At 33.1% G+C, this 15,253-nt stretch overlaps 1 protein-coding gene across 9 annotated transcripts in view; it reads left to right on the top strand.

Moving 5' to 3' along the window:
- The window catches only part of MPDZ (multiple PDZ domain crumbs cell polarity complex component), a 301,840-nt gene that overhangs the window by 151,618 nt on the left and 134,969 nt on the right, over window positions 1–15,253 (top strand). For all 9 annotated transcript variants that reach the window (XM_074197510.1, XM_074197518.1, XM_074197517.1 and 6 more), the window contains exons 5-9: window positions 3,779–3,988; window positions 4,569–4,708; window positions 5,386–5,602; window positions 9,247–9,375; window positions 12,633–12,842. In XM_074197510.1, coding sequence (XP_074053611.1) covers window positions 3,779–3,988; window positions 4,569–4,708; window positions 5,386–5,602; window positions 9,247–9,375; window positions 12,633–12,842 — 906 coding nt within the window. The remainder of the gene's footprint in view (window positions 1–3,778; window positions 3,989–4,568; window positions 4,709–5,385; window positions 5,603–9,246; window positions 9,376–12,632; window positions 12,843–15,253) is intronic.

Raw genomic sequence — 15,253 nt, 5'->3', positions numbered from 1 at the left:
GGATGGAAGTTCAAATCCTTTCTTTCACTCTTACCAATTATGTGACTGCCAGGTGATAATCTCTCTGATCCTCACTTTCCTTATCTGAGAATAATGTGGTTCTTAATTCACAGAGGAGTTGTAAGTTTCAAATGAGATCCTGTATGTTAAGCACTTTGCAAATTTTATCTTATTTGTACACAGCTGTTTGCATTTTATCTCACTTGTTAGACTGTAGTTTTCTTGAGAAGAGGGACTGTGTTTTGATTTTCTTGCATCAGTGCTTTCTTACCACATAATACATAAAATACTGAAGGCACTTAAATAACTCATTGATGAATTGGCTTCTCTTTCTGGTTCTCATCTGTTTCTTGAGATCTCTTTTATCCTTATTTAGTTTTACATTGTAACATCCACATTTGTATTGCTAGAAGTAAAGGGTTTCCCACAAATCATTTTGAGGAATTGTTAAACCATTCCTAAGTCACTCAGATCGAATTCAATAAGTTCTACTTTCTAAACAAACAAAACTTATTCATAGTCACAATATAGGAGATTTTTTAGCTAGACAGTAATTTTGCTAAAAATAAAGATGTGACTTAATGTGCTGCAAATTTAATGTGAGTCATTATCATGACTATGTGATATGTAATATGTTTGTGATAGGGCAAGAAAAGGGAACTAATATTCTCTGGTGCACTGGGTACAGAACAAGGGAGTTTGGTTGGTCAAAGCCCATTGAATTCAGTGTTGGGTCTGAAAAGTATATCAATAAATTGGATAACAGCAAAATGAAATTGATCAGGAGGGTGAAGGCCATGAGATTATGTCATAAAGAGGATTTGTTGAAGGAACTGGGGATGTTTACTTAGAGAATAGTAACTGAGGTTGGAGAAGAGAGGATGATCGCTTCCATCAATTACTTAGAAGGATTTGTCATGGAAGGAGGATTCAACTTACTCTGTTTACCCTGAGAGAACAGAATTAAGAACAGAAAAGCTTCAGAATAACTAGAGCAACCTCAAAATGGAATGGGTTACCCTTAGTGAACTTATTTGTTCAGATCTTCAGGGGAAGATGCATACTTGTTTAAGATTTATGGAGAGGAATTCTTTCTTTTTTTTTTTAAGTTTCCACAAAGGTTTATTTTACTAAGGAGACATAGCAAATACATTTTTTTCCAACACCTGGGAGCATACTTCCCCATGTACATTTATAGTCCCGGGGGAAAATGGGCTCAAACTTAAAGCAGTTTCTATATCCTCAGTACATTTTCAATCCCTGGGGAAAATGGGCAAAATTTAAAGAAGTTTCTACAGAGAGTTTGCCTCTATGCTCTCCCACCATTATAGTTCACTTTCACATTTGTCATAGCCAATGCATAAATTGTTTTAACTTCAAGGCAGGTGGCTGGGTGGTTCACTCCTCATGATCTCAATTGGTTATAAAATGTGGCATAAACTTTGACTCCTGGAGTTCTAGTGGTTTGCTTTTCTACTTTTCAAAGCTCACAAGGTCATAGCTGGATGCAAAACTCCTTTTCTCAAAAGCAAGAAAGAAAAAAAATGGAAAGAGATAAGAGCAGTATGTTATGTTTTTGGGTCACAAATAGGTTCCTGATTGCAGTTGAGTTGTAGCTCAAAATCAAATCTTCATGTGTTAATCAAACCAGAAACAGTCAGAATATATAGATATGCTCTTATTTGGGGAGTTATCCCTCATATTTCAATCAAAGTGGCATAGGTCATATACAATCCTACACGTAGAGATCACCACTTCTTCTGAATACAGTTATAGAGTCAACTGACAAAGAACATTTTATCCAAGATGTATGGCATGGCCTTCCCCTTACCCAAGGCAGAAGAGAAAATAAAATAAAAAAAAAAAAAAAATTCCAGCCGCTTTTTTCCTTAAGGGAACCTGATTCCTACTGTGCTTTCCAGACTATGTGTAGTTTTTCCCTGACTCTCAAGTCTCACTCTTTTTTTTAAAAGAAAGATTTTATTTATATTGAGTTTTACAATTTTTCCCATTTTTGCTCCCCCCCCCCCACTCCCCACAGAAGGCAGTTTGGCAGTCTTTACATTGTTTCCATGGTGTACATTGATCGAATATAATGAGAGAGAAATCATAACCCTAAGAAAGAAAAATAAAGTATAAGAGATAGCAAAATTACATAAGATAACATTTTTTTTTTCTAAATTGAAGGTAATAGCGTTTGGTCTTTGTTCAAACTCCACAATTCTTTCTCTGGATACAGATGGTATTCTCCACCACAGATAGCCCAAATTGTCCCTGATTGTTGCACTGATGGAATGAGCAAGTCCATCAAGGTTGATCATCACCCCCGTGTTGCTGTTATGGTGTACAGTTCTGGTTCTGCTCATCTCACTCAGCATCAGTTCATGCAAATCCTTCCAGGCTTCCATCCCTCCTGGTTTCTAATAGAACAGTAGTGTTCCATGACATACATATACCACAGGTTGTTAAGCCATTCCCCAATTGAAGGACATTCACTTAATTTCCAATTCTTTGCCACCACAAACAGGGCTGCCATGAATATTTTTGTTTAAGTCTTAAGTGGAAAGCTAAATCCATGTGAATTGGTGCTCCCCAATCATCCCTAGGGGATTAGAGGATGTTTCCTCTACTTCCTCTTCCACTAAGGGTCTGTAAAGGGGATTCTTGATCACTTACAGGTTTAACTAGGTATCTTCTATGTCTGTTCCAACTCCAAGACTAGAATTCTCAGCTTCTATAAACTAATAGGACTAATGAAGCATAGTTATTTTGGTCATCTGGACAAAACTTTGGGTTTAAACCCTGATGTTTTCCTAGGAACCTCATAGACACAACACTATTTTCTTTTACAGACATTTGTGGAAAAATTATTTTAGGTACTTTAACTAAAATATAGTATAAGATCAGTTATTTTCAATATCCTATCAAATGTTCAACTTACACTTTGAAAGAGTAGGTGAAGTGGGATAGAGCACTGAATTCAGAATTAGGAAAGCCTTGGTTCTCATGCTATCTTTGACAATAAATACCTGTGTGATTTTTGTACAAATCACTAAATTTCTCTGCATCTCAGTTCATTAGTTTGTAAACTAATAATGCTCTACATCAGTCTCTGGAATCCATTAAAGAATGTTTTTAATGAGTCAGGGAAACTAATTCAGAAAATAAATTATTTATGTTCATGTGATCTTGATTTTCTATTTATTTTGCATTTTTTGAAAAGAGTCCTCTGTCAAAGACAAAGGACCTACCTCATGTTTATCATATGTGACCTTGAGGAAGTCATATAACCTCATTGTTTTTCATTTATAAAATGAAAGGATTGCTCTAGCTAGCCTCTGAGGTATCACTGTGATGATCTCCTTGAAGGTTATGCAACCAGAACTCTGGTTTTGGTACATCTCACCTCAAAACAGGTTGTATTGATTTCTGTCAACTAAAGATCACCTAATAGATATACAGAGAAAAATATAACCAGAAAGTTACATGGGGATTCCTTTTTTGGTTACTGTGACATTAAGAGATTTTTTCCTAAGGTGGTGGAACTGAAATAGATATGCTCTTATTTGGGGAGTTATCCTTTCAAATCCAAAGCTCATAGTCAAGAATGAACACAGAGCTTTAGCTATGCGTAACTGAGCTGGAGGATTAGCCCATATATATGAAATCACACAGTCTTGATATATATATTTAAAAAGTGTTCCAGCTTCTTTGGATTCATTTAAAGAATCAGTTATCTAAAGCTGAAAGTTCTTAATAGTATCTGTGTCATCCTCAGGTAAATGTCACACCGTCCATATCTTCAACTGGTGAGTCCTCACAACTTCCACATTTTGCATCTAGTGGGCATCCTGCTTCATATAATGAATCTTATTTATTGGGTCAAAATAATGGCGATTTTGAATCACATATGGGATCCAGGAGTCCTCAAATCAATGGGAAACCTTCAGGTGATGAATTTGATCAGCAAATCAAAAATATGGCACAGGTGAGAAATGACTTCTTGTTCTTCACAAGGATTAGCATTTGCTTGTGTTTAAGAAAATGCTGCCCTCAGATAATTAAGGCCTTTCTCAGTTAAATATTGTGAAATAAAAAATGTCTTAGTCATTTTATTGATGAAAGAACATATTTTGTGGGAATTTTTAGATGGTAGGGAGATGGAATTTAAATGCAATTGCTATCAATGGAAAGCAATTATTTCATGATGTTTTATTTAGTGAGTGTCTGATTTTAAACTGCAGTATTTGCCTTTGGGTATTTTTGTAGTTTTCATATGTTCTGTTAGATATTACTAAGGAATAAAATGTCTGCTAACATGCTAAGCTGGCTCTATTGTTTCACTTTCTGTGTGACCTCAGGTAAGTCATTTAACATTAAGACCCTCCTTTTGTTCATCTGGAAGATGGGAGTCAGAATGATGCATCCCTCAAAGGGTTGTGAGAATTGAAAATGAAAACCTAATATATAAATATATGATATATTATATGTTATGAAGATATAAAATATTCCATTAAAATATTTAGTTTTCTTTTTCATTACTTTTGTTTGTTTGGTTTCTTGAACAGGGTCGCCCTATAGAAATTTTTGAGCTTATTAAGCCTACAAGTGGTGGTCTAGGGTTTAGTGTTGTGGGACTGAAGAGTGAAAACAGAGGTGAACTGGGAATATTTGTGCAAGAAATTCAAGAGGGAAGTGTGGCACAAAGGTAAGACTTTCCCCCAAATCCTGTCATGAGTACACTTAAATTTTCTCTTTATTCATCATAATAGCATATGTTTAGAGCATTAAAGGGTTTCAGAGATCTGTCTCAAAAGATTTTTTTAGGAAAAAATAATTGATCTGAAAAGCTTACTGACAGTTTTCAAAGTTTATATTTACTTCTTTTTTGGTATAGAATAAGTCTTTAGAAACTACAAGTTAAGTTCTATTTCTATAGGACTCTAACTCATTTCTTCATGGAAATAAGATTTTAGTCTAGTTTCCTAATTTAGTGCTGGCATAGTAATCATTAGAGTCCTTTCAAATCCAAAGCTCATAGTCAAGAATGAACACAAAGCTTTGACTATGAGGAACTGAGCTGGGAGCTTTAAGGAGTCATGATTTGTGTAGGATAGATACCAATGTGAAGAGGCCATTGAAGGGGAGGAGATAGCTATAGGGCCTATGCTGTCCTGGAGTGGCGGTGGGATTAGCTTCAAAGAGAACTAGCTAATCACCAGAGGGCCCAAATAACTTCCTTTAGAAGAACTGCAAGAGAAAGATTACAAAGTGTGGAAGAGAGAAAATGGGATAATAAAAACATTAGAAATCTTTCCAGAAGCATGGGTAATTTCTGTGACAACTGTTACATATCTTTTTCCTCCTCTCACTCCTCTTTGACAGAGATGGAAGATTGAAAGAAGCTGATCAAATACTAGCAATCAATGGATATGCACTTGATCAGACAATAACACACCAACAAGCTATTAGCATCCTTCAGAAGGCCAAAGATAATGTTCAGCTCATTGTGGCCAGAGGCTCGTTGCCTCCACTCATGAGCCCTATAGTTTCTCGTTCTCCATCTGCTGCTAGCACAGTTTCAGCTCATTCCAATCCAATGGTGAGTATTTAATTTTTTTTCAAAGTGGAAATATACACATATATATGTATATGTATGTTCACACACACACACACACACACACACACACACACATATATATATATATATATATATGTGCATTCCACTACTTTATGGTTCTTCATATACTTCTAATCATGGATATGTAATCCCTGTCACAGGACTCTAGAGACATGGTACAATGAATAGAATTCTTTCCCTGAAGTCAGGGAAACCTTAGTTCAAAATAGGCCTCAGAAGCTTATGAACTTGATTGACACAAGGCAGCTTCCCTCCCTCCCTTCCTCCCTTCCTTCCTTTCTTCTGTCCTTCCTTTTTTTTTCTCCTATTCTCCTTTTTTCTCCATTGTCTCCTTCCTGTTGGGCAGATACTTCATATTCTATGTTCTGAGACCTCAAATCTTTTATAATCCTTTTTCAAAAAATCACTTTGTTTTATTTTGTATAAATTTTGTATTTTGGATATGTGTATGTTTTTATTTCACCAGAACCCAACACAATGACTGGTAAATAAGAAGTGCTTAAATGTGTTTGATGATTGACCTTAAAGATTCATCTGATTTAATTTTGCTTCTGTGAAGCAAATGAATCTTTTCCTATTTAAGAGAAAATTCTACACAAAATTTTCGGATTTCAATTTTAACTGATATTAAAAAACAATAGTAAAGGAAATGGTAAATGACATTTCTATTAAAATTGTGCATTATGTTTAGAACACTTTATTTCACATCAGAGAGGTACTAATTTATTGATTACCAAACATGGACACTGAAACATCTATGTAAAGGGCTTATAAATCTATATCTAAATTTGGTTCTTTAATGGTAATCATATAGAAAGAGAAATTCATTTTAAAATAATTGTAGACCATAGAAAATACTTGGAAGTTTACCTGCCAAGACAACAACAACAATAACAACAACAACAACAACAATAATAATAATAATAATAATAATAATAATAATAATAATGATAAGAAGAAGAATAAGAAGAATAAGAATAAGAATAAGAATAATAGCTTGTCCTTCATTTTCAAAGAAGATCACAGCATCAAGAGGTGATATCCTGACAAGCACATGAATTGGATTCGAGTGAGGGGATACTGTGCTAGGTCAGCAGCCTCACTTTCTCCTCCACACTATCTGTGTCTAGTGGTCAGATATGGATCAGGATGACTGGAGAAGGCCCTGGATGTGAGGCAATCAGAGTTAAGCGACTTGCCCAAGGTCACACAGCTAAGAAGAATCAAATGTCTGAGGCTGGATTTGAACTCCCATCCTCCTGACTCTATGGCCAATTCTCTATTCACTGTGTCACCTAGTTGCCCCCTGTCAAGACAAACACAAGAACTGTATGAACACAATTGCAAAAACACTTTTCACACAAATTAAGTCAGTTCTAAATAATAATTGGAAACTATTATTAATTTTTCCATGGATAGGCTAAGCTACATTTAAAATAGCAATTCTACCTAAATTAATCAATTTATTCAATGCCTCTACCAATTAAACCACCTAAGAACAAACGTTTAGAGCTAGAAAATATGTTTTAGAACTAATAACAAAGTTCATCTTGAAGAACAAATGGTTAAGGATAATAAAGGAATCAATAAAAAAAGGAAAATGGTCTAGCTATATTTTAAAGCAGTAATTATCAAAAGAATCTGATTTTGGCTAAGAAACAGTGGTAGGGCAGTGGAATATTAGGTATATAATACATTATAGTAATTGATCATGGTAATAAGAGATAAACACAAAGATCCATGGTTTTGGAACAAAAACTAATTATTTGCCCAAAACTACTGGGAAAACTGGAAAACACTAGGACAAAACTTAGATATAGATCAATTTCTCACACCATATACCAAGATAAGGTCAAAATAAATACATGATCTGCATATAAATGGTGATATTATAAGCACATTAGGAGAACATGAAATAGTTTATCTGCTAGATCTATGGATAAGGTAAGAATTTAGGACCAAACAAGATGTATATATATATACATATATATATGTATATGTATGTATGTATATATACATACATATATATATATATATATATGTATATGTATGTATGTATATATACATACATATATATATATAGTATATCAAAATATGAAATAGATAATTTTGATTATATAAAATTTAAAAGTTTTTGAACAAACAAAACCAATACAACCAAAATCATAAGGGAAAACAAAAGTGTGTGTGTGGGGGTGGAATCTTGCAACAAAAAATAAATCAACAGGCTGTTTTCAGATAAAGAAATAAAAGATAACTCTAATCATATAAAAATATTCCCTGAATCATTATTCATTAGAGAATGCAAAGTAAAACAACTCTAAAGTACCCACCTCATACCTATCAGATTGACTAATATGGCAAACTCTGAATTATTTCTTTAATTTCCTCCTCATTGGTGGTTAGTTCTCCTTTTTCATTTTTTGGTAATTTGATTATCTTCTTTCTTTTTTTTAATCAGAAAAATTAATTCATTATTAGAGAAATCAATTCCAAATATTCACTGTAAGGTAAAAACTGAACTTGAAGCTTCAATACTTTGTCCATACAGTGAGACATAGGACTCACTGAAAAGACCCTGAAAAGTTTGAGGTCCATAAAAGGGATAGGGGAGATGGCAGAGGATGACATGAATGGATAGTGTCATGGAAATACTGAACATGAACTTTAACAGACTTCAAGAGATTGTTGAGGATTGAATACTATGGTTCAGTGGGTCATATAGAATTGGATATAACTGAATAGTTGAACAGCAACAACCACAAAGCATAATAACACTGTCTATAAGAGACTGCAATTTTTTTCTGGCTCTTTTCAGACTTATGTAAGTTTAAACGTGAAATGAGAGTAGGAAGGCAGAAATAAGAGTTGGATTCAGGAAATGTGGGTCCCAGTCTCAGCTTTATACTATCTATGTCAACTTGGACAATCTTCATCTCCCCAAGCTGCATTCTCTAAAAATAGGGATAATAATATATGCATTTCTGTTATAGCTTGATATATGTATTCACCCAAAATACTGCACTATGCAGAATCATGCAATAAAAACTATAGAACTGGTGGGGAAAATGGTTTTAGGGACACACCTCTCAAAACTTTCGGCAGTGACAAAAAAAAATAGAAATTTGACTAAAAAAGTTATATGGTTTCATGCCTATTGAATATTTAAGAAATACAAAAATACTACAAGTCCAAGACCTGGAGCTGTTGCTCAACTCTGAGCCTCTAGTCTAGCCAGATCATGCATTACAAAGGTGGAATAGAGGTGGTATTAGCCAGACTTTTCCTGCTCCTGAATATATCTAATATATTTGGCATTTTACCTTGAACAAGACCTTTAGTTTGCTTGTGAAAGTGAGCATGGGAAAGGTTGCATTTTATTAGTTTTTATGAAGTGGTATAATTTTCTGCATAAGCAGCTGAGGATAAACCATAAATATTCTATAATATATCAACTGAGTTGGAACAAATTTGAATTTTCAAAACTTGTATTATAGTAAAGCTGACTGTAATTGCCCTATCCACCACACAGGATTGTTGTGAAGAAAGTCCTTTGTAAGTTGAAAAACACTATTTTAATATAAGCTTTTATGATTTTTATTTAGGTCCAGTGGCAACATGTAGAGACCATTGAGTTGCTTAATGATGGATCAGGTCTAGGATTTGGTATAGTGGGAGGAAAATCAACTGGAGTAATAGTAAAAACTATTTTACCTGGAGGAGTGGCTGATCAGGTAATCTCATTTAATGGACATGTTTCATTTATAATTGCCATAAATTGATATCATATATCTTCTATTAGAAATAAAAAGCAAAACTTTTGCAGTACATTCTAGTAGAGTAAGCTCCTGGATGGCAGAAACCAATACCTATAATGTTGTTTTTGTTCATAGTGGGCTTCTAAGAAATGCTTATTAAAGGAATGTCTTAAGTAATATTAAAGTGATTCAACTGTAGGTTTTACTGATCAAATTTTCTTTTCTATTCATCTCAGGGAAGAAAATGAACTGAGATATGAATTTGGTCCTAAATTTTTGGGTAGATTATCTGTAAGAACTCCATAATGAGATTAAGGCTTTGACTTCCATCCCTCTTCCATTTATTTTAACTGTGTTTCATGTCCACAAACAGCTAGATGTCTTTTTTAAAGCTTTTTAAAGTTTATTTATTTTTTATTTTTCTGATTTTATATATAAATGTAATTTTCAACTCCTCTTAATTCTACATTCATTTTTATAATGGTTTCTCCCTCCCACCTTTCCCTCCTCCTACTCTAGGATAGCAAGTAATCTTATATGGTTATTACATGTAGAATTGTGTTATACATATTTCGATATTAGTGATGCTATTAAAGAAGAATCAGAGCAAAAAGAGGAAAACTGTGGGAAGGAAAAAATAAATTTAAAAAAGTGAAAATATCTCCCTCTGTTAATTATTTCCTATGTATCTTGTATGTAGTTTGATTCATACATATTTGTTTGCCTGTTGTTTCCTACATTCAATTGTTATCTCCTTAAGGATAGGGACTTTCTTTTTGTCTCTGTATACTCACTCTCAGTACATAGGCACATAGATCCTTAGTATGTATAAATATATGTAGATATGTGTATATATGTACATACACACATTTATTAGACATCTATGTATATAGTTAAAGATGAAGGAAGATTCAGTCTATTATTAAATATCTTTTATACTTTTGGTAAATTCAATTCATTTATACTTATTCAATTTGGTTAGCTTTATATTAGTATAAGAAGGTTTCTAGATGGCACAGTAGGTAGAGTGCCAAGTGGAGAGTCAGAAAGACTCATCTTCCTGAATTCAAATCAGGCTTCACAGATTTACTGTTTAGGTGATAGTGATACTGGGAAAGTCACTTAACCCTGTTTATCTCAGTTTCCTTATCTGTCAAATGATCTGGAGGAGGAAATGGCAAACTTCCAATTTCTTTACCAAGAAAATCCTGCATGGGGTCACAATGAGTTAGATATAACTGAAACGACTGAACAACAAAAACAGATAGTATAAGAAATAGTTGATATCATGATCATCTATTTTCCATATACATAATTCAGTTATATTTATCATCTTTGGCTAAATCATATCCATAGATAAATCCCAACTATTTCCCCCTCAAAAATACCCTTAATACTTATTCCTTTATTCCTTCCTTTTTCCTACTTCTAGCATTGTAGTTCTCAGTTTCTTTTTTATTTGAAAGTTAGCTAGAATATTGTATTATGCTTCCTAAGTACTTCCTGACTATTCTTTAATATGTTTGGCATACTCAGATAGATAAATTTCTTCCTTCACTGAGATGATTATCTTATTAGTCAAATACATTTAATGGAGCAATTTAAACCTATTTAAGAAAGATCTATTGATATTAACTCTTGATATTAACAAAAAACATTTCTAAGATTACAAGACTGTTTGAAACATAGTCCCTGCCCTCAAGGAACTTATATTCTACTGTGGAACACAATATTTACTAATAAGGAAATGCCCAGTTATTGGGGGGAGGGGGAGAAGAGAGAAAGAGAAAGGGGGGGAAGTGAGAGAGAGAATGAGAGAGATAGATAAATAGGTAAATAGATGAGAGATGAGAGATAGCTTTACTACCTACTAGAGAGATCAAAATTTCAAAGACGATGTGGCACCTGTCTTTGAAAGAAATGAAGTACAAGTAGAAATGATAAGGGTGGGAAACTTATCAGTTCTAAGATATGGAGGGAAAGAAATAGAATACTGAGTTTAGGGAATAGTAGTCAGCTAATTGACCTGGAACCTGGAGTTGGTAAAAGGGAATATATTGAAATCAATCTAGGAAGTTATGCTGGAGTTAAATTGTGAAATGATATAAATACCAAGCCAAGCCATTCAAATTTCATCCTAGAAGCAAGAGATAGCAACTAGAGAATTTTGAGCTGGAAAGTGACAAGACTGGTTCAGTGTTTTATGTGATAGTGGCAGTATTAGGTCAAATAGATTTAGAATGGATTCTTCATTCATTATTGAATGGAGCATTTATTCCTCCACAATTCCACAGGTTCTCTATAATCTGGTATTATCTTGGCGATTTATTAATATTTGTGAATCTTTCACTTTCTGGTATTCTGGTCTGCTAATTTGTCTCTTGGATACTTCTTTTCTTCCCTACCTTTGGACTTTTGTTCACTTATTTCCTCTTTATTAATGTGACATTTAGGTTGTGCTTTAGATACCATATAATAAAAAATAACAATATAGAACATTTACATAAAACCTAGTGTGCTAAGGACTGCTACTATGTAAGCCTACTACTGTGCTAAGGGTTTTACAGATATCATAATTACTGATTCTCACTACATCTCTGGGAGGTAAGTGGCACAAATATTAATTATTGTTACCATTTTATAGCCAAGAAAATTGTGGCTCAGAGATTTTAAGTGATTTACCTCTAGTCACATAGCCAAATCAGTGGCAGATGTGAGATCTGAATTTGTCTTATGATTCCAAGCCCACCATTTTATTTATTACACCAATCTGTCTCTGTCACCTTTTTTTTCCTTATCTTTTCTTTTTAAAATTCAACTCAACTGAGATATCTTCAGTGCCATGACTTTTTCCTAGTTCACAGTGATCCAACCTTCCTCTATAGCTCCATCTATTCATTTGATAATTTTCCATGTGTTTGTTTTTATTTTTGCTCATGGAAGATATACAATAGATATCTTTTTATTGATCTCATTTGAAGCTCATTTTTATATACTTCATTTGTTCTGTTAATAAATGTCTCTCAAATTCACAAGCAAAGTATGGGTATTCTTTATGGGTACTTTACTAAGCTAATTTCTTCCTGTATTTGATTTTTAAAAAATTATGTGATTTAAACACTAATAATAATAATAATAATAATAATATAATAATAATAATAATAATAATTTTTAGGTCATTAGTTCTACTGTAGGACAATATTTGGGTCATTATCATTCACTATCTCATTCAGCATGGGCGATTATGTAGTGGAGACCATATCCTGAAAATTGGGGAGACAGACCTGGCTGGTATGAGCAGTGAACAAGTAGCACAAGTACTCAGACAGTGTGGGAATCGAGTCAAGTTGGTGATTGCAAGAGGTGTTATAGAAGAACCCATGGTAACAACTTTTTCAAGCATCACATTATCCTCTTCCATGTCTTCCATCTCAGAAAAACCGGTGAGTGTACATAATTAAATGTCTTTGGAACACAATGTTTATATTTTAAAGTTGTTTTCTTCAGAACCAGGTCTAATGATCAGAGTTCTGTCATATTTTAGTTCTAATTCATTAAAGAGAAATGTGCTGAAAACTTGGCAGTATGTTAAGCAAGAAAACCATTTAGCTAGAGATAAATAATAGCTCACATTTATATAGTAGCTTAAAATTTTCAGATCTTTTCTTTAACTAGCCTAATGAGGGAAATAGGGAAAACTTGGTTTGTTTTTTTTTAGGACGGAAAAAGTAAATCATAAAAAAGATTATTTTAATGAATCATTCTGAGATAACAATATTTATAGACTAACTTTTAGTATTAACATATTATATTATCTAATCTTTTCCTTCCTTGTTTGCCTAACCAGAAGGATCTTAAAAGGTCTTTTGTGACCTGGACAACTAGAAAACACCCTTTCAGTAATTTTTTTTGGACAAAAGATTTGTTGTTGATAAAAATGAATAAATTTTTAACATAAAATGATTAGCCTTTTATTTGGGAAGAATAGATAACTATCTTTTACCTGATGCCAAATTGAAGATAATAGGTTCATAGAAAAGTGTTGTTCCTTTTATTCTGATTGTATATTCTTGAGGAAAAAGTAGTATTTAATTTATGGTTTATTTGTGTAGATTGCTGTCCATTGCCAGTGATCAAAACTTTATTCACGGGAATATCATACTTGTCTTTGACTTATAATTTAAAAGACATTCTGACAATTCATGTGAAAATTTCTACAATGGGGTCATTATTTCAAAAAATTTTTGACTGTATACCCTTAGGGAGTATTTACCAATTATAAGGATTTGCCTCCAAAATTATTTGTGTTCCTAAGAATAGAGTTAAAAAATTAAGAAATAATTTTATAATAATTATGTATATATATATATTATGTTCTCATAATCAGATTGGCATTATTCTAAATAGATGATTAGTAATTCTTGGGGGATTCGGTAGGCTTAGGAGGAGGAGGAATCTTAAACTCCTTAGCAAATGTCTGAAATTTTTTTCAGTAGATAACTAGAATTTTCCATGATTTTGTTTTTTTTTTTTAGTATAGGTTTGGCTGTTATTTTTTTTTTTTTGGAAAGGAAAGGAAAAAAAGGAAGAGAAATCTTGTTTGGGAAAGCATTTAAATGGCATTCTTTTATGATAAACAAAAGATTTTATTCAGCAATACATAAATGAATGCAGTACCAAAACCACTTGATGTAATTGAATGCTTAAAAAACTCTATTCTGTGCATATTCTCATTTCTGGAGCTTGTGCCCCTTTTAAAATCATCTGATAGTCAAATTGCCACCCTCTAAAATAGCACTCGCATAAGTCTTATTAAAAATAGAAAACACATTTGTTTCCATTGAAGCAGATTTCATCCTGTCATTTTCTGGTAATTATCGAAATTCTAAACTTTTGCTAAGTTTGCACAGATAATTATGTGTAAGGGAAAAATGAAATCAAACTTTAGTATAGCATTATATCTCATTTAGGTAGAATGCCAATGAGATGCAGTTAGGATTAGAAGAGGTCCAGAAGAATACCAGCTTTAGACCCCACTTGGCCCAAGATCAGAGACTAGGATATTGTCATTTTATAGTAAGAATGGCTTGTGTTGGTAACCCAGTCCAGTCTACTGATGCCTCATGATTCATTATGTCTTAGTGATTTAAATTATTTCACTAGTCAGCTAATGACCAGCTCATTAATGCCTAACCATTCATTGGCGGCACAATTTCACAGATTGGAGAGTGTTGGCACATTTATGAAATCTAGATCATATTGGCATTCCAAGAAGGAAGGTTATTTGTGTGTAGGAAAAAAATGTGTTTTTATTTGAAGAAACCTGGTATACAAAACTTGTAGTTTTAAAATAACAATATAGGGTTCTATTTTATGTTAGTTATTTAATTTCTTTGCTATAGGGAGCATCTTGTAAAGAAACATGCATTTTACCTAAGTAGATCAGAACCTGAAGGGTAACTATGGTTTTAGAAACTAATTGCTTAGGATATTGAGACTTGCTCAGGGTGACAAAGCCTATATCAAAGGTGAGACTTGAACCCAAGAATTCCTGATGTTGAGATTGTCCACTAAAATCAATTTTCTTAGCTGTAAGAGATAATTTTACTTATTATTAAAAAATTTATTCATTTTATAAAATAATTTGCATATCATAAGCATTTATGAAGTGCCTATTATGTACCAGGGGCTGAGTACTGGAATTACAAAAAGAGGCAAATGATAGTTGTTCTCAAGGAGTTCACAATCTAATGGAAAAGACAAGTACAAATAAGGTACATATTTGTGTAAGACAGAGAGAATTTTTACATATGTATCCATATACACACAGGATAGGATATTCAGAATATATAAG

This window comes from Macrotis lagotis, chromosome 8 (assembly GCF_037893015.1).
Source record: "Macrotis lagotis isolate mMagLag1 chromosome 8, bilby.v1.9.chrom.fasta, whole genome shotgun sequence".
NCBI lineage: Eukaryota > Metazoa > Chordata > Mammalia > Peramelemorphia > Peramelidae > Macrotis > Macrotis lagotis.
Note: the sequence above shows the minus strand (reverse complement) of the source record. Positions and strands in the feature narration are given on the sequence as shown.